Source organism: Pagrus major, chromosome 1, assembly GCF_040436345.1.
Source record: "Pagrus major chromosome 1, Pma_NU_1.0".
In the NCBI taxonomy this organism is placed as follows: Eukaryota; Metazoa; Chordata; class Actinopteri; order Spariformes; family Sparidae; genus Pagrus; species Pagrus major.
Window position 1 is genome coordinate 22,022,617 of NC_133215.1, and position 18,398 is coordinate 22,041,014.

At 39.0% G+C, this 18,398-nt stretch overlaps 1 protein-coding gene across 1 annotated transcript; it reads left to right on the forward strand.

Annotated features, from left to right (window-relative positions):
* Positions 1–720: 720 nt before the first annotated feature.
* mcoln1a (mucolipin TRP cation channel 1a) lies at positions 721–17,537 on the forward strand. Its single transcript, XM_073475395.1, has 14 exons — positions 721–930; positions 8,010–8,287; positions 8,868–9,035; positions 9,153–9,309; positions 10,614–10,695; positions 10,977–11,073; positions 12,118–12,217; positions 12,421–12,527; positions 12,700–12,849; positions 13,042–13,143; positions 13,316–13,438; positions 14,009–14,215; positions 14,328–14,458; positions 15,732–17,537. The coding sequence occupies exons 1-14, from the start codon at positions 900–902 to the stop codon at positions 15,766–15,768; spliced, it is 1,770 nt and encodes a 589-aa protein (XP_073331496.1). The 5' UTR covers positions 721–899; the 3' UTR covers positions 15,769–17,537.
* The last annotated feature ends 861 nt before the right edge of the window (positions 17,538–18,398 follow it).

The following is an 18,398-nucleotide window of genomic DNA, read 5'->3' on the forward strand; positions in this document are numbered from 1 at the left end:
TGCAACACAGTCCTGTAATAACTAAATAGCAGACAATGTTGAAATTATATTACTTTCTCATGTTTCTACTACCTCATTTATATCAAAGAAAAAATAATAGATCAGCCTACACCTCTGCCAAGGTTGCTTTCTCCAGGATTATTCTGTAATAATAATGATGAGTTTGGATTCACTCTGACTCAGCAGTTTATCTGACGTTGAACATGCTGACTTCAAATACAGTAGTAATACCTAAAGATTATCATATCTGTTCGTGCAAATACTCTAAAATGTACTACTCTACTATAACCACTGCTCAACAAGTCATTTTCCTGAATGTAAATAATATGTTAAATACACCTGGACTCAAGGTGAATCAAGTCACTGTTTTGATGACTTGCAACTTGACAGAAAAAAAAAAATCAAAACTCAAATCAATCAGATTTTATTTGTATAGCACTCTTCATACAGCATAAGTTAAGTGCTTCACACAATGTTATTAGTAACAAACAAGCTGTGGCAGGCTTACGTCAGGCCGCTCAAGATAAAGGCGACTATTTAGGGTTTATAATATTACAAATAAACAAACAAACAAATGAATGAGTGCAGCTGTAAATCAAGCCCTGCACGGGATTAACTCATAAACCTGCTGTAGACCAGAGTCCTGCACCGCCTGTACCAGCTGGCACACGAGCCCAGAGCTGTGAGTAACGTGGTCACGTGGTGACGTCACATGACGTGAGAGAGGCGGAAGTGAGTTTGAGTCAACAGCAGCAGAGAGCAGCTCTGCCCGGCTGCAGCCTCAGGACTGCGGTGTGTTGCTGTGATAGCTACACACAGTGAAATAATAAAACAGTTAGCTGCTTGAAGCGTTAGCTGTGTGACTTACCTTGTTATTGTTTTTATACACGGTTAACTGAATGGCGGCGACAGGACAGCACGACTCCTCAGGTAATGTGATGCCGACATTTAAATTTAACTCAGCCGTTACTCACGCCTCTTTGTCCCTGTCTGTTTGACTCTTGGTCAGTTTTGTTGCTAGTTTTCTGCTACATTTGAGCTAGTTTTACAGCTGCCTTGTTGTTGTTGAGACATCTACAGCATTACAGTCACCTCAGTTTACTGTATTTCTGCTCTGTCATCTCCTGGGCAGCAACTCTGGTCGTTATCATCATGTGTGTTTTCCCCAAAGTGCGCTGTCAACATCAGGTTTTTGCTGTGATAACTCTGTTTTTTCCCCTCTCACCTAAAATGACTCCACAAGTCTTAATACAGAAACTTTGGCAGCAACATACGGACAGAGATATGACTGGAAGACAATAACAGAAAGGTTGTTAGACGTGACCTAATTGTGAGTGTCACACAGCAGTAAAACCTAATAAAACTCAGTCAGAGATTATTACATGATTATTTCCTCCTTAGAAGACATTTAATGGCAATGTTTGAACTTGCAATGACCTTTTTCCTCTATTTTCTGATGTTTTTCGACTAAATGATTGGTTGGTTAATCTTAGAAATAACAATAATGACAGATTCATTGAAATTTAAAGTTAGTGAGTGAGCTAGTCATGGGCCTACATCTTGCCCCAGACTGGGTTTTCCTGGTTGGTCTAATGGAGACTGTTGTTGCACCAATTAAGACCCAGATCCTCCGACACCACCACCATCACCATCACCCCCTTTCAGCAAATCTGTTAAGTCATGCGTATCTAAACGGTCTGACAATTTCAAGCATAATAATAGTTCCAGTACCTCTTCATAAGCTCCTCTCACGCACGACTGAGTCTGCAGTTTTTTGAGATTGTTGATGTGGGTTGGATGAAGTAAGGCTCCACTTATTATAGTTAAGTCCTGACTTTGAAAATAGTAGTTTGATGAGAAATATCTGAATTCAGGTATCTTTTTCCACTTTTAAGACACGGATGAAAAGCTCTGATAAAAGCTAGTAAGTAGACCTTGAGTTACAATATTTATTACCAGTTTGTGTTTTCCTGGTCTGCTTTAGGGAGCCATGTACCATCACATACAGATTAAGGATTGTTTTATGTAGCATCCCACACAATGTGTGTTCAGTAAGCTTCAAGTTAAAGGGTCAGTTCACCCAAATTACAAAAATACTTTTTTATGCCTGCTCCTCGTGGTATTTGCTATGCATAAGCAGAGCTTTTGAGATTTCTTTCAGATTTTTCTCTTCCATCCTAATACAATAAAGCATTAAAATAAGTTTAGTTTGTGGTATTTGCAATGCAGAACAGCTTTGGATAATCAACAGAGCTCATTGTGTTTACGTTGGAACTACTTTTGTGTCATCATTTTGCTGAGTAACAGGGACATTTTGTCGAGAAAGACTGTGCTTTACTTCCTTGCTTACTTGCATGGTGTTGTGGTGTCAGCACAGGTTCAGAGCTGCATATCATAAAGCCTCTGCACATAAAACCCTAAGTGTCTGCACTAACTACTACCATAAAGAGGTTATGTTGTGGTTTGTTTTGGGTTGTTTGGTACTTTTGGTAAACTGACCATTTAACGCCACATTACCAGGCCTTTTTTCATCCCTTGATTAACTGTTGTGTTGAAACAGAACTAAATGCTCATGGTAAAGTGAAGTTCACACATTGCTGCAAAAGAAGGATGTAGTTCATGAAAAAGTATCACCTCCTATCCACAAATAACCCAGAACACGCCTATCAGTGGGTCATTTTTTTTGTTCAAGATGCTTCCTTTAACTCAAGTATAAGTGGAGGTTTTAGACTCTTAACCTGTGGGTGGCCTCTCGCTGTGGACTACCAGACAGATCTAGGCCCAGATAACAAGTTGTTGACATATTTCCAGTTGCAGTAAGGATTTTGATTGACAGACATGTTGCTACATTAGTGTTTCTGCCAGCACTCCACAGGCGGCCTTGAACCAGAAGAGCCAGATATTTTCACAGATTAACTCCACTTGTGTCAAATCTGGTGTTAGGTCAGTGGCCTGCACCTACTTTTGTTTGTCCGATTGTTGTCTGCCGTGACGACCGACACACTCCTCTGATCAGTGATATGTACGCTTGGTCTGCCGCCTATTGTCTGCACGAAATGTGAAGTGCTTGGATTCTTTGGTCTGTTTTTCATTCTTTTCAGCGAGGCACGCAACCCCTGTCCAAGCCAGGCCACCTCGCCTTACTCAGAGTTGCTGTCACTCTGAGCAATTTCTGTGAGGCTCATCTGGGTGTTGCTCATATCACTCTTAACAGCTAGAAATTTTCATAGGTTAACAACAGGTGTTGGATGATACAGGAACTGATCCCTATCATTGTGGATCATGGTTTTCTGCAGGTAACCACATGTGGTTATCAACCAACAGAAACCACAAAACCACAGGTGCAAACTTATTTCCAAAGGGAAATCATACACAGTAGACTCGGCTTAGTTTTCAGACGCTGAGCAAAAAACAAAACAACGACTTAAAGACTTGAGACTTAATTTATGACATAAACCATACAAGGGCGTGGCCTGCTGAACTAAAGGAAAGTTATTAAATCAGTTGCCTCATAGTTATAAAGATCTTTAAAACGTTGAACTTGACAGTTAATGTCATGCTTCATCAAAGGCCCAAACTGTATTTTTATGTGCCCAATATATTTAAAGCTGCTACGAAGAACTCATCAAACCCGGATAAGTCAGAATCCAACCCAATGACAGGCATTAAGAATAACTACATAATCTATACAGAAAAGGCCAGTCTTCTCACTGATGGTCTCATTTGATTATGTGTGTCATATAGAGAAAATATTAATGACTTGCGAATCTTTCATTAGTTAAAAGTTCCTTGTAGTACATTTAAATTGAGTAAATAAACTATATATCTGGTTCTGTTGCATTGATTTTGATCCATTGTAAAAAATTAAAAAATTAAAAAAAATGTCCATCGTGTATCCAAGAGTGTTACAGGAGTGCAGTGCTAAATCAGTGGAGGATTCTTTTCAGATTCAGATACATAATTGAAGAGTTCAGAGATGGAAAATAAGCATTTTGTCAACTAATCATATTCAGAATAAAAGCCTCTGTCTCTTCTTTGTTTACTAGGGTTAGGGTTAGAAATGAACAAATGCAAAACATAGGATTGGAACCTGCCTTCACTCCCAAACAGATTGACTACATTTCAATACTCACTAGAGGTAAAACTCAGTTATTAGTATTTTCTGATGCACGAAAAATGTTTTCCATCAGTAGTAGCTGAGTTTCATGAAGCATTACCCGAAGAATTACCTGGTCAACTGCTTTGAGTGAAACCCAGAACAGTCCATGCATCAGAATCTCCACCAAAAATGCTGATTGCACCTTTAACAGTATCAGAAAACATTAATTACTCAGATCTAATTGTTGTGTAGTGTTGTGAAAGACGGATCATTTAAGTGTGATAGCAGGTCGCAGTCTTTTGGGTAGTCAGGCTAGCCATTTGTTTACTTTAGTGTCACAGATGGTTACTTATAAAAATAAATGTCCTCTCCATTTAATTCCAGTAGCCAAAATGATTTGTGTAAGGAAATGATTCTAAGCATTGTGCCACAAAACAAGACATTTTTTTAAATTGTTTGTTAGCAGTGCCAAATAACACATGACAAGAATTTGGAGTTCAGCCAGTTCCTTACTTTTCTGTGTGATGTTATTCTGTTTTTGCCCTGTTTCACTTCTTATTTCCATTTGACAACCCTGTCAAGCTGCAGGTTCACTCTGCTGACTTGCTGTGTCTTTTGAGTTTGGATTCACTCTGACTCAGCAGTTTATCTGACGTTGAACATGCTGACTTCAAATACAGTAGTAATACCTAAAGATTATCATATCTGTTCGTGCAAATACTCTAGAATGTACTACTCTACTATAACCACTGCTCAACAAGTCATTTTCCTGAATGTAAACTGAGCGAATAAACTGAGTGACCCCATTCTTGGTTGTTTCTTTAAAGCAGCCAGGGTCAGCATGTGACAAGTATTAAGCCTGATTAGCCAACTTCGTGATTTGTGACTTTCCCCTGATTTGGTCGGCTCCTGCAAAGTCATGACAAGTTATCCAGCTTTGTTTCCAGGCATGAATTGTCTGCTCTGTCCAGTTTAGTCATGTCAGATGTTTTGAACACAGCTTTATTTATTAAACTTATTTAATCAGGTAGTTTTGTTGAGACTGAGATCTCTCTGTCAAAAACAAGAAGCATTCATAGTCAGACAACCACATAACCTGTCACAGAGCGACAAAGAATTCCTAAAAATAATTATTAAGTTTAAAAAGAAACTTTAAAGCTTTAAAGTCACCAAGAGGAATGCACAAATCTAGCTGGAGGTCATTTTGTTAGATAGTAGCTGAAACCAGATTTGCCAAGATTAGTGCTTGCATGTGAGATATCTATGCTTAAGTTGTTTTTGGACCATGAGCTGAAGTCAGAAGATTAAAATAAAAGAAGAGATGTGAGGTAGCTTGGACATTTTAACAGTAGAGCTTTATAGAAAAATAACTTCCAAACTTCCAAATTCACTCTTTGAATTAGCAAACAGTTACTGAGTAGAAATAGTTACACATATGGTTGCAACATATGGCAAATTATTTCTGATTTAGTTTTAGGGTTGACAGCATGCAGAAACTAATCGTAAAATTTCGGCGTGAGACTATACGAAAACATTTTAATAAGAATAGGATTGGATTTAAAAGAAAAAAAGAAATCTCACATTTTGTGTCAAGTGTGTCAAAAGTTGTTGATCTTGCTTGAAAGCTCTTGTGATCATGCTCAGGAGTATGATTATTAATATAGTTGTAGTTGTCAGTGTCTCCATGTTCTCCTGTGTAACCTCATACATACTACATATTTATGTTCTTACCCCTGTCAACTGCAGTCAGGCCAGACTCTTAACATCTGTCTCTTATCTAACCGTCCCAGGAATATGCCTCACTTCTCTGACTGCCACTCATCTACTCAGCCGTAACTAGCAGACATACTACAGACTCTTTCACTGGTTGAAATAGATGTGCACACTTAATGAGATATAAGTAACAGCTGAAATTAAATTTCTTTTCAGTATTTAAAGGAGGAGAAAGACAGAAGTATGACTTGTCTCCACATTTAATAAGAAAAGTGTTGCATGACTTTTAGAAAAACATTAATGCACTAAATACAAGTATAAAAAAATATCTCTTTTTGTGCCCTTTGCCCATAGCAACATTTATCTCCATTAGTTCCTGTAACTTTAGAGTTAATAGGGTTGAATCACATGTGAAGCTGAGCTGAGCACATGTTCAAAGTGCCTGAGGGGACAGAGATGATTAAAGCCATCCACACTAAAGAGACAAAGAGGAGGTGTCAGACTGAGGTGAAAACAGTAAAAGATGAAGACAGACACACTGTTGAGGCTCTCAGGCACATGTGTGGTGCTGACAGGATACTGTCACTGGAACCAGTCAGTGTCAGCAAGTTTAAGGTGGAGTCATGTTTTTGGAAGAAATGACTAGACTTGTGGTCAGCACGAAGGAAAACCAGCTCAGTTCACATGATTAATGCTTTCCCTCTCAGCAAATTACAACTGCTCTACAGCACAATACAGACTCTTTTGACTTATTGCCTTTTGCCAAAGACATCGATTTAAAATTAATGTTCTATAGTGTAACAGCCTTGTGACCTAGATTCATTTATATACCGAAAAATAATAAAGCCAGGGTTTCCCGTAATGGTTTATGGCAGATGTGTGTCACCTCGCCTAAAACAAAGTCCAGCTAAACACTAACATAAAATGAAGAAGACTAAAGCCATGCAGCAGGTCTGTGAGACTGTTCTGAGGCCCAGCTGTGTTTTGAGCTGAATGCTAACATCCATATGCTAACATACTCACAATGACAATGCTAACATGCTGATGTTTAGTAAGTCTGTTTAAGTTTATCATGTTCACCATCTTAGTTTAGTGTGTAAGCATACTAAAATTAGCTAATTAGCAAACAAACAAAACATAACATAAAGTTGAGACTGTTGGGAAGGCCAATTGTCTTGCATCAAATGATTGGACGGGCTTGTTAGAGGCCTGCGACAGCCACAGAAACTGGATTTACTTCTCTTTTTTTTCATAGCATTTGATTTATTGATTTCTGTTGGGATCTTTTCAACAAATATAATATATAAATATAATCTAACTTAGCTTTAACTGAGCCGACCATCATTGCCGCAATTACAACCATGCCATTGGTTTAGCTAAAAATAAATACAGTACACTTTTATCAAATAAAACATTCACCTCCATGGAGAAACAGCAATGGAGCTATATATTTCACATACCAAATGTTTTCAGTGAGTGTGGTAATTGTATAGGCCATCATTTAGAAACTGAATGACCACAATTCCTAGGTAAACACTCTGAAAACAGTACTTACTTTGAGTCACAAGTCTGCCACACTCAATAAATGTCAGCAGATAGAAGAGTCCTTCTGTGGTTATCGTTTGTAACATACTGCACGTCGTGGTTTTGTGAATCAGGAGCTGCTTGTTGTATCAACTAGAGCCTGTACAATAATGGGTTTGATGTGGGTCTTTAATGATTTTTTGCATAGACACATAACATAAACACATTTTTAAATAAGTGCAGTTAAGGTATTTCTAAGATCAAACATATCTTTAGCATTTCTTTAATTTCTTGTTGCTTATTGTCCAACATACAGTGTACAACAACACCATTATATCTATGATAAAGTATTAATCACTATCAGCTCTGACAAATAATTGATCAGGCTCTTGTACTGACACACATAGGATTTGAGTTTGACCACTAAAACGTTTTAGTTGATATAAAGTGAGCTCCATGGCACAAAGGGTTTTTAAAACCTTTTTCTTTTGAACAACCAAAAGCTCAGAGGGGTGGGAGTTTCTCAGTCTGTTCAGCTTTTTCCTCCGTTGTCTTTGAGTGGCAGTCCTGATCAAAGATCAAATGTTGACTGAGGGTAAGTTCTTAGAAAACTTAGATCAATATCTGCCCGAGTATCTCTGAGGAAATAGACGTTTTATTTTTCTTCTTTCAGAACGAGATGGCCTGTCCTGCTCAGTGTCTCGCTATGGCTCCACAGACAGCAGTGGGGAGTACAACCATCAGAGTAACAATCATGGCAACAACAACAGCAACCATCGTTTTCCCACGACGACGGCAGGTCATTGGGTCGGGGCTGAACAGGAAGAGGAGGCCATTCGCAGGAAGCTGAAGTATTTCTTCATGAGCCCTTGTGATAAATATCATGCCAAAGGCCGCAAGCCTTATAAGCTGGTCCTGCAGCTGCTCAAGATTGTTGTTGTCACAGCTCAGGTACATCATGTTACATCCAGATCCTTTATTACCTCTGCCAAGGAGGTTATGTTTTTGCCTGTGTCCATTTGTTAGTTGGTTGTTGGTTTGTCAGCAGGATAACACAGAAACAACTGAATGGATTTCCACTCAACTTAGATGGAGGACAAGTCCCGGCCCAGAATAGACCCCAATAACTTTTGATGAGGATTCAGTAATTAACGTTGCGAGATTTCAACATTTCCATTAATTTCTCAGGGAATAATGCATGGATCATGAAAAAACAGATTATGATATTTAGGTGGTTGGTATCTATGAGTGAATACAATTTGATGCATGGACGACCCAACCCAGTCGGATATTTTTATATAGGCATTTGTGCACAATGTCAGTGATTAATGAGGTGCAGAAACACACAGAGAACATTCTGATTATTTGATTGACAAGTCATAAATTACATTTTTTAAACACAAAACCTGCAGTGTTTATGTTGCACATGAAACATACAGCCTCGGGGCATTTTTTTGTCCCTGCTCCTCCTCCTGACATGTCTCACTTTCCCCCCGACAATATTTTTAACAGCCTCCCCTCTTTGCTGCAGTTGGTGCTGTTTGGCCTCAGTAACCAGGTGGTGGTGACCTTCAAGGAGGAGAACACTATGACCTTCAAGCACCTTCTCCTCAAAGACTACGACGAGTCTTCAGGCGACTCCTTTGCTGTTTACACGCAGAACGACGTCTACGACCACATCTTCTACGCTGTGGAGCAGGTAAACCTTGAGAGAAATGGAAAAACTGCTTCAATATATGAAACCACTTGTTAAAATAGTGCTGTAGTTTTTAATTCTTACTAAACTCAGTTACTCTCTTGTCCTCCTCTCCCCCAGTATCTGGCTTTACCAGAGACCACAGTGGGACGCTATGCATATGTCTACGGTGTTGGTGTGAATGGCAGTGCGCTCTCCTTGTGCCAACAGTACTACAAGAAAGGAAGGATCGACCCCGCCAATGACACCTTCAGTATAAACCCGGACGTCATCACAGGTCCATGAACTACACTGGACTATGGGGAGGAGATATTACTAACATGTGATTTCCATTTGCTAGAAGGCTGTAATCAACCCTGTAATGCGGTTATACCTGAGCTTTTTCTCTCTGTGACAAGTTGTCTTGGTTCACATTCATTGGTGGGAGCTGTATTGGTTATGGACAGCACATCAAAGGAGACAAGTACCATGGTGTGAGTTTAGTGTAAACTGAAACATGTTAACCAGAGGAACAGATAATTCAGTCAAGGTCGCTGAAAAACACAAGTGCACGCTTCCCTTTTAGACTAAAAAAACAGATGAAAAAGTGGCAGACCACATGAGGAATAGATTTTCCTAAAAATGGTTCTTCATGCTTAGTTTGCATATAACTTGGTTTCAAGTGGTCAGAGGTCAAGCAGAGTATAATTATCTGCAGAGTAATCAAAGAGACAGTTCTTCGCCTGAAGCAACATTAGCAACCTATTTTATCACTACAGAAGGAATCTTCTGAGTGCGAGGAATGTTTGAGAATGCACTGCGGCTCTAACAAAAGTATTTACTGGAGACGGAATATTTTCTCACACAAAATGCAACAAAGACTTCTTCAGAGAACTCCTGACAATTAACAGTTGAAGTCCTAGAGTCTTGTGTTAGCTTTCATGTCACATTCCACTGAAATTATTAGGTAAAAATATACAGTGATATTTCTTAATTACACCTGATCAGGTCACAGAATCTGATGTACAACTGATCTCGTAATTAGGTGATAATAAGTCATAAGTATGGGTTTCTCCATATGCAGATGTCAATCTATTGTTATTTTTAACATCCCTGGATTCATCTAGCTGTCAGTCTATTCAATCTTCAAAGAAGTTTTAGCTAAATGTCTGTTTTTTCTTTATAAAGTAAAATTGTTACAAATAACTGTCACCTGCACTTTTGCACATGTAACCTTATTTTTATGCCATATGCACAATTCCAGTGAGAGAGGGAGTTGCGTACCCACGGACTTTTTTTTACTTCCTTATATCACTTTGTTAAGAGTCAGATTTGAGGAAGTACAAACAGTGGAAACAACCTTGTGTATTAATCTCTCCTCCCCTCATATCCCTCAAGTATGTCAAATGCTCCTTTGTGATCTGCTACTTCTAATATTTCTAATAGGATTACTCATTACTTACACTTGTTTTTTTTTATTTTGTATTCACTAAATAAAGGAACAGCAAACTGCCAGAAATAGGAAATTCTGTTTTTTCCCTTCACTTTGTAACTTCTATTATGCAGATGTTTACTCAACATGACTTTCCCCTCTATTTTCAGACTGTATAGGTGTGAACCCGCTGTCGGTCCCTCCAGCTCGGCTCAGCAACAACTACAAGAACTTTACACTCAAGTTCCACAAGTAAAGCTTCATTTTTCACATGGCTTCAGCTTCTCCTCGTTTGACTTCCTTTTCTTAGATTTATCTCTGTAGTATCTGATTATGATGACATTCAACAAGTCACTTATCTCTGCTGTACACGCACGCTCAATACTGTATACTAGAGCACTAACACAGGTTTCTGTACAAAAACACACACACAGGGATGCAGGTCAGTCATTCTAGCCACATGAAATGTCTTCTTCAGCTTCCTAATCAGTGTCTGTTTCCCCTCTTAATTACCGGCAATCTCTTTTTTCAAGGTTCATTAATGTCACCATCGAATTCCAGCTGAAGGCGATCAATTTACAGACCATCATCAACAATGAGATCCCAGACTGCTACACTTTTTACATAACGGTGAGCAAGGACATATGCATGCATGTTCTAGAGCTCATGGACAACAGGCTGCCTTGTTGTAAAGGTGTTGATGGTTCAATTTCCAGCACGTCTGAAGAGCTTATAGTGGGCATGTGTTTTGAAAATTACAGCAATACACATCCTGGTTGAGGCATCTCTGTAAATTTTGCACACGTTTTGTTGTGTTTTTTGGGATTTTATGATAATAGGACTGAATAACAGCTTGCTACTGTGATATCTGGCTATTTGGGCATTTGGTCAAAGGTTTCATAGAAGTTATGTTACCTGAAAGGGACTAATTGACAAAGTTATTAAAAATGAAATAGTTAAAATTAACTACAATTGTATGTCTTGTTTATTATAGCTACTTTTTTCACCTCTAACCCAGATATTTGGGTCAATCAGCACTAATCTACACTCACCACGGATCCAATATATCCTCGTCTGGCTGTCATAATGCAACACAATGACAAGATATTTTAGACACGTTTTTCACTCTTTTTATCCACCCACTTAACTGTATAAAATATGAACGGAGCTTCAGGGCCTGAAAAGTGAAGCCAATGCACAAGTGCCTTAGACCTGCATTCTTTCTAATCGCCAGCGGGATTCAACTCCTCTGGTTGCAAAAAGAAGTCTGATTACATGTGAATTTATGAGAAGATGACCCTACTTCTCACTTGATTTTATTACCTCAACAAACAGTTTCATAATGAGTTTATGGTCTCAATCTGTAGTTTCAAATCTTAATAATAAGTAAAGCATCATGTTGATTTGTAAATGATGTTCCCATTAACAGTAAAATAGATGATAAAGCAGGGAATGCTTTAGGTGTGGCTACCTTGTGATTTATAATCCACTACCTCGATGTGTCCTTCATGTCATTAAACCACTCAACTTGTCCCTTGCCTCTGTGTTCTCAATGATAGCTGCTGCCCTGTACAACTCTGTTTGAATGAAACAATGGAAACCCCTTCTATATTTCATCATACAAACTGTATGACAAAGGATATTAACGGTCTGCTGTCGGCCTCTCTCCTCCAGATAGTCCTGGACAACAAGGCTCACAGCGGCAAGGTGAAGATCTGGTTAGAAAACCAGGCAACCATAAAGGAGTGTAAAGACCCGAGCGTCTCTGGACACGGTGAGACACCAGATGAATGGATTGAAAGAGGACAGAGCATGGAGTAATACACAAATCACAGCACTCATGGAAACACTGCAGCAGGGAGAGATGACACTAAGCTAGTAGAGAGCTAGCAGAGGTGTTAAAGAACATTGCAGCAGTGATACTATTGCAGTACATCTAACTGAAACACTGCTCTGCTTCCTCCTTCTCACTTCCAGCTGAGAACTACACGCGTTTAGCGTTTGATGTCGCTGTGGCTCTGCTGTGCATGCTGTCACTGCTGCTGTGTGGACGCTCCATACTGCGAGGCATCATGCTGCAACAGGTATGGAAAATCTGTTCTAGCCAAAGGAAAACATACAACAGGATGAGAGCTTTGAATTACAGCATCATCGCCGGTTCATGCAGAATCGTACAGGTCAATAAACGTCTCACTGCACGTACAACTGATGTTTGAAGTCTTTGTTAATTCCTCTCTTATTGTCTCTGTGTATCAGGAGTTTGTGCACTTCTTTAAGGAGTCTCTGGACCGTAAAGTGTGCTGGGGTGACCGGATGGAGTTCATTAACGGCTGGTATATCCTCCTTATCATCAGTGACATCCTCACCATCATTGGCAGTATTATCAAAATCGGCATCGAGTCAAAGGTGTGTGTTGCGTCACCTACAAGTGACAATACCTGCTTTAGTTTCTCCTTGCACTGAACTCAACAAGCCTTTAGCTGATGTCAGCGAGTAGTATTGTAAGCCACCGTTAATTAATCATCAACACAGCCATAGTCGTGTTCATTGTGAAAGTGCTGCCTGTATCCAAAAATATCTTCCTTCCTCTCCTGACAGAATATGTCCTCGTATGATTTGTGTGGCATCCTGTTGGGAACCTCCACACTCTTGGTGTGGGTTGGAGTCATTCGCTACCTCACATTCTTCCAGAAATACAATGTAAGTCACAGACACACTAGTGTGCATCAGCTGATAAGGTTGTAAGCTGCTGTTGATTTAATAATGTGTCAAATGGGTTGATGTAATGTAATAAACTCCGTTAATCAAGTCTCTCTGCTCTCTGTCACGTTGTAATTTGATCTTTCTAAAGTCTCTGTGCCTCCTGATATAGATCCTGATCGTGACGCTTCGAGCAGCATTCCCTAATGTGATTCGGTTCTGCTGCTGCGTGGCCGTCATCTATCTGGGCTACTGCTTCTGTGGCTGGATCGTCCTGGGACCATATCATGTGAAGGTGAACAAAACTGAAACTCTTGTAGACACAAATATGAATTTTTGGTGCAATGCAACAGCTTAAACATGCAATCACTTATTATTTTGGCCACCTGGGGGCAGTGGAAGCATGTAGCACAATATTAACATGTCAATATTAACATGCCACTTTTTAAAGGGGAGTTGCAATATTTTTTAAACCTGGGTCCTATATTTACATGTTTTGGTCGGAACACTGGTCAACTGACAACATTATGGAAAGGATCCCTACAAAATTAGACCTTTATGTTAAAGGGTAAACTCCTTTTTGTAACCAGAAACACAAGTCCTGTTCAAGGAGTCTTTGTGTGGATACTTATCCAACCACAGGAAGTGACTCAGTGAAACCACAGAAAACTGGACTCACTCATAGCATTGCTCATAGTAGACATCCTGAGTGGATGCATTATGCATAAATCTCTAAAGTCAGATTTCTTCCATTTTAATAGTTTTCACAGAGTTACCTCCTACTGTGTTTGCTGTAGCTTTGTGCTTTACTCGCTGTATAAACACGCTCAGTTCATCCTCATTATTTCTGTTTTGTCTCCCTTAGTTCCGCTCTCTGTCCATGGTGTCAGAGTGCCTGTTCTCCCTCATCAACGGTGACGACATGTTTGTGACGTTCTCGGAGATGCAGGAGAGCAGCACTCTGGTGTGGGTGTTCAGCCAGGTGTACCTCTACAGCTTCATCTCCCTCTTCATCTACATGGTGCTGTCACTGTTTATCGCCCTTATCACAGGAGCCTACGAGACCATCAAGGTAGGAAATTGGGTTGACCTAAACCAGGTTGTTTTTTCAGGTTTTCTGACTGCCAGAATGGTGTCAGAGCTTTAGAATATGGAAGATAATTTATACTCTTTGATTTCCACAGCACCAAACCCAAGAACCCATCCACATCACAGACCTGCACGCCTTCATAGCAGAGTGTACAGACGCACCAAGCTCGGGGAAGTTCAGGGGTCTGGAGACATCGCCGTGCTCCTTTTTCTGCTGCTGTGACAGGTGAGGAGGACAAAATCAACAACAACAACAATCATCTCTCTGATGATCAACAAGGACTGAATAATTATTCTGGAATGATTATATTGAGGTGTCATTAACAACATGTCAGCAGATTTTATAAATAACAGACAGTAGCAATGAAGGAAAGAAGGGGAAAGGCATGATGTGAACTTCCTCATTATATCAGGTAAACAAACTGTTTCTCTCAACATTTCAGCCAGAGAGACAAGTGTGTTAGAAAGTTTTGAGTTTGAGGGACATTTGAAAGACTAATTTCCCTGATGCTAAAACAGAAGTTTACTCTAAGATTGGTCAGCTAGTCTAAAAGTAAGAAAGAAAGCTCAGAAAACCGTCACAATTAAGCACAATTTGATCTATAAGGTTAAACATATAAACAATCATGTTGTAAACACTGCTGAAATGTGTCAAGCTTTGAAAGAGACCTAACGATTAAGGGTTAAGGGTTTAAAAGCCTGCAACTCCCCTCCAGTTAGTTAGAACTGAAGACGCCTCTTGGATGAGAGGTGAAACGTCTTCAAGAAACTGAAACGAAGTCCAGTTGCCTACGATACAGCACTTAGAGTCAGTGTTGTTAACATTAGTAATGGATGTTCATTTTATAAAGCAACATTTGAAAAGGAAGAAATGATATTTCAGTGCATTTTTTTGTCATAATTTTAAGCGAGGGTAGCAACGTTTAATCAACTAGTCGACTAATTCTGCACATCCTTTGTTGCATGTCATACTCTGCTCTTTTTATCCTCTGTCATTTCTTGTACTATCAAAATAAAAGCAAAACGCCAAAAACAATTCTTTTCAGATCAGATTTTTATCTCATGACAGCATGTGTTTGTAAGTATTTCGAGGTAGAGTAAAGACGGTGTTTAAAGAACATTGTTTATAAATTTGTATGATAATTTTCATAACATAATTTTAAGTGAAAAAGAGGTAGTGCTGTGCTCGAGGAACATCTTTATACTATCAAACTCTACAAAAATGCAGGTGCTCCTAAAGAAAAAGGTCAGCAAATGAGAGGAAAGACAAACTTCCAGCACTCATGCATGAAGCAGCTGTGTTTTATTGTTCTATAAGTAGACATGTTTTGGCTTCTGCTGTATTTTTGTTCCTGTATGAATGCCTGGTTTGTTTTTTCCTCTCGTAATTTTTAAGTATGTTTTACTAAATACCATCATTACTTGACTCTAGATAAGAATATATGATTATGATATAAAGTATCATGACTACATGTGTCGTCTTTCTGATTTTCCCCCAGAACAACAACATATGAGGACGCCCTGCTAGTGAACTGAAGTTGACCTCAGTGACCTCACTCTCCCCTCTGCTGACCACAGGGATACACTGCACACTCCTGATGCCCAGTGTCTCTGTACCAATATACTGTATCTGGGTTAAACCTCAGCACTCATGTGAAGGAGGAGTCAAAATCAACCTGAAAGCACTCTGCAGGAGGAATGTGTAACAGGGTTCCTCTTATTGGACTTCTTAATTTTCTGTCCTTAAGTCCATGAAGAAGAAATTGAGGGCTGATGCAGGACTGGACTACTGGATGACCAATGCACAAACATTTCTCTGTTCCTTGTTGGACAGAAACAGTATTTTTTATGTATTTAATGATGCACAATGCTGAACCAGGAACAGATACTAAGTGGATACAGGTGCCATGATGTGGACTGGAGTGGTGCATACATGGTACTTTCTGTTTTTATTGTTGTGTTTTTTTCTTTTCATAGTATTTCAAAATAGATCGTGACTTGAAGACAAAGCTCTTCAATTGAAGCATTTATACATGTCATGAAACATAAGAAGGATAAGTTATATCCTTTTACACCCAAATACTCTTTATTTTGAAACACCGTAACATCCCTTAAACTGTCATAACTGTTTCTCCGGGACATGTAAATTCATACAAAATGAAGGATCCGCCTCATTGTAGTCTTTTTTAGACAATCAGGGAGATGGTGTTCAGAAAGCTATCTGAAAACAGGACCATAAATTGATGTTTTCTCTCCTGTGAGCTACATCTCCAGTACAAAGTTTCTACTGCACAAGTATCACGCTGCCTTTAAATGTGGAGTCTATGTTGTGTTTTTCTTGCTCCACTTGCTTGCTGCATCTATCCGAGTAATGATCAATATAATGTCACTAATGAACCACTCAACGTTCCCTGTGGTTTGCTACAACAAGGAAAGCTCTTCTCCAGACCCATATGCATGTTTCTTTAATGATGCCAAAGTATGTTAAGATACAAAGAGTTCATCCATTGTTTGGCTGACTGCAGTCTACAAAACTGTATCTGACTTGTTGTAAGAAAATGACTTGAATTGCCTTACAAAGTGGAGCAGGGTTTAGTTTAGATAACCGGAAGACAACTTAATGACAGCAGAAGCATAATTGTAGCTCTGTTATAATGTCCTTTCAAGCTAAATCATAGTGCTGTATATGTTTATTGTTTTCATAATGATGTCTTGTCCTAAACTGTCGCTCAGCGACTGGATCTTGAATTTCTTTTTGTTTTAATTTTAACTTTGTACCGCATAAAACGCACAATAGCTAAAGGAGTGTCAGTCTGGACTCCAGAAGGTGTTTTTAGGAAAATAGTTTTGTTTGTGTTTGAGTTGATTTCTGGTCCAAACAATAGCAGGTTAATACTTTATTTTCGTATTTTTTACAGTCATCTCGTACTAAGTTAAATCTGCTGATAGACTTCTCGGTGGCAAACGTGCCAAAATTATTCACTGCCTTAACTTTATATTGTATGACACACATACATATATATGTGTATATATACACACGCACATACACACACACACACAGACGATGTCTAGTATTACCTAGATGTACCTTTCCTACATCTTGATGTTGTCATGTTTTTTTTATGCAGATGATCTGTACTGAATTGTATTCAAAAAATGCAAACATTAGAGACATGGGTCGTCTGAAGGCATTTCCTTGGTGTCATATACTGTATGTTGCCATTCTGCTGATTAAAGTTTCCCAGATCATCTTTGATATTAAGACAGATAAATTACCTCCACCAAGGAGGTTATGTTTTCACTCATGTCCGTTTGTTTGTTGGTTTGTCAGCAGGATTACACAAAAACTACTGAACGGATTTTCACGAAACTTGGATGGAGGATGGGTGTCAGCCAAGAAAAGACCCCATTAACTTTTGGTGTGAATCCAGATAAAGGGACAGATGCATGTATTTTGTTCTCACTTTCTTTAACATTGCAAGATATTAATATTAATATATCAACTAAAAAAAAACTTGTTTTCTTGCAGAATTACGGAAGCCCTGCATTCATACATTTTATTTCCTCCGTTTTCCCGTGATAACAAGTTAATTTCATTTGTTTTCTCGAGATCTCGAGTTATTATCTCGAAAAAACAACTGCCGTTTTCCTGAGATAACAAGTTAATTTCATTTGTTTTCTCGAGATCTCGAGTTATTATCTCGAAATAACAACTGCCGTTTTCCCGAGATAATGGGATAATTTTCTCAAGATCTCGAGATAACGAAACTTTGTTTTCCCGAGATAACGATATAATTAATTTGAGATCTCGAGATAATGACTGTGATATGATAGGCCTGAGATTATGGAGACGCCGGGACCTCGTAGCTGGTCAGCTATGTAGTTAACGTCGACATTAGGCTCACTTAGATTGTGCCGCCGATATAGCTGAAGCCTTGCAAACCGTCTTTTTAGATAATGCACACTAATGTGTATATTATCTGTAATAGCACGGCATAATGCTATTTCAGCCTGTGTCAGGCCTTGATTGAAAAGATATGTGACGTGGTGATCGATATGCTCCTGCTCCTCTGACATTGCTACACTGAATGATATTTCCTGCAATGATTTCATATACTACACTATCGTTTTGTTTTCTCAAGATCTCAAATGAATTATATTGTTAT

What these genes read in the sequence shown, in the direction of transcription:
- mcoln1a (XM_073475395.1), top strand. Translation starts at nt 900, where the DNA reads ATGGCGGCGACAGGACAGCACGACTCCTCAG. An exon ending in CCCGAGCGTCTCTGGACACG is followed by an intron (nt 12,218 to 12,420) that starts GTGAGACACCAG and finishes TCTCACTTCCAG; the next exon opens with CTGAGAACTACACGCGTTTA. An exon ending in GAGCCTACGAGACCATCAAG is followed by an intron (nt 14,216 to 14,327) that starts GTAGGAAATTGG and finishes TGATTTCCACAG; the next exon opens with CACCAAACCCAAGAACCCAT.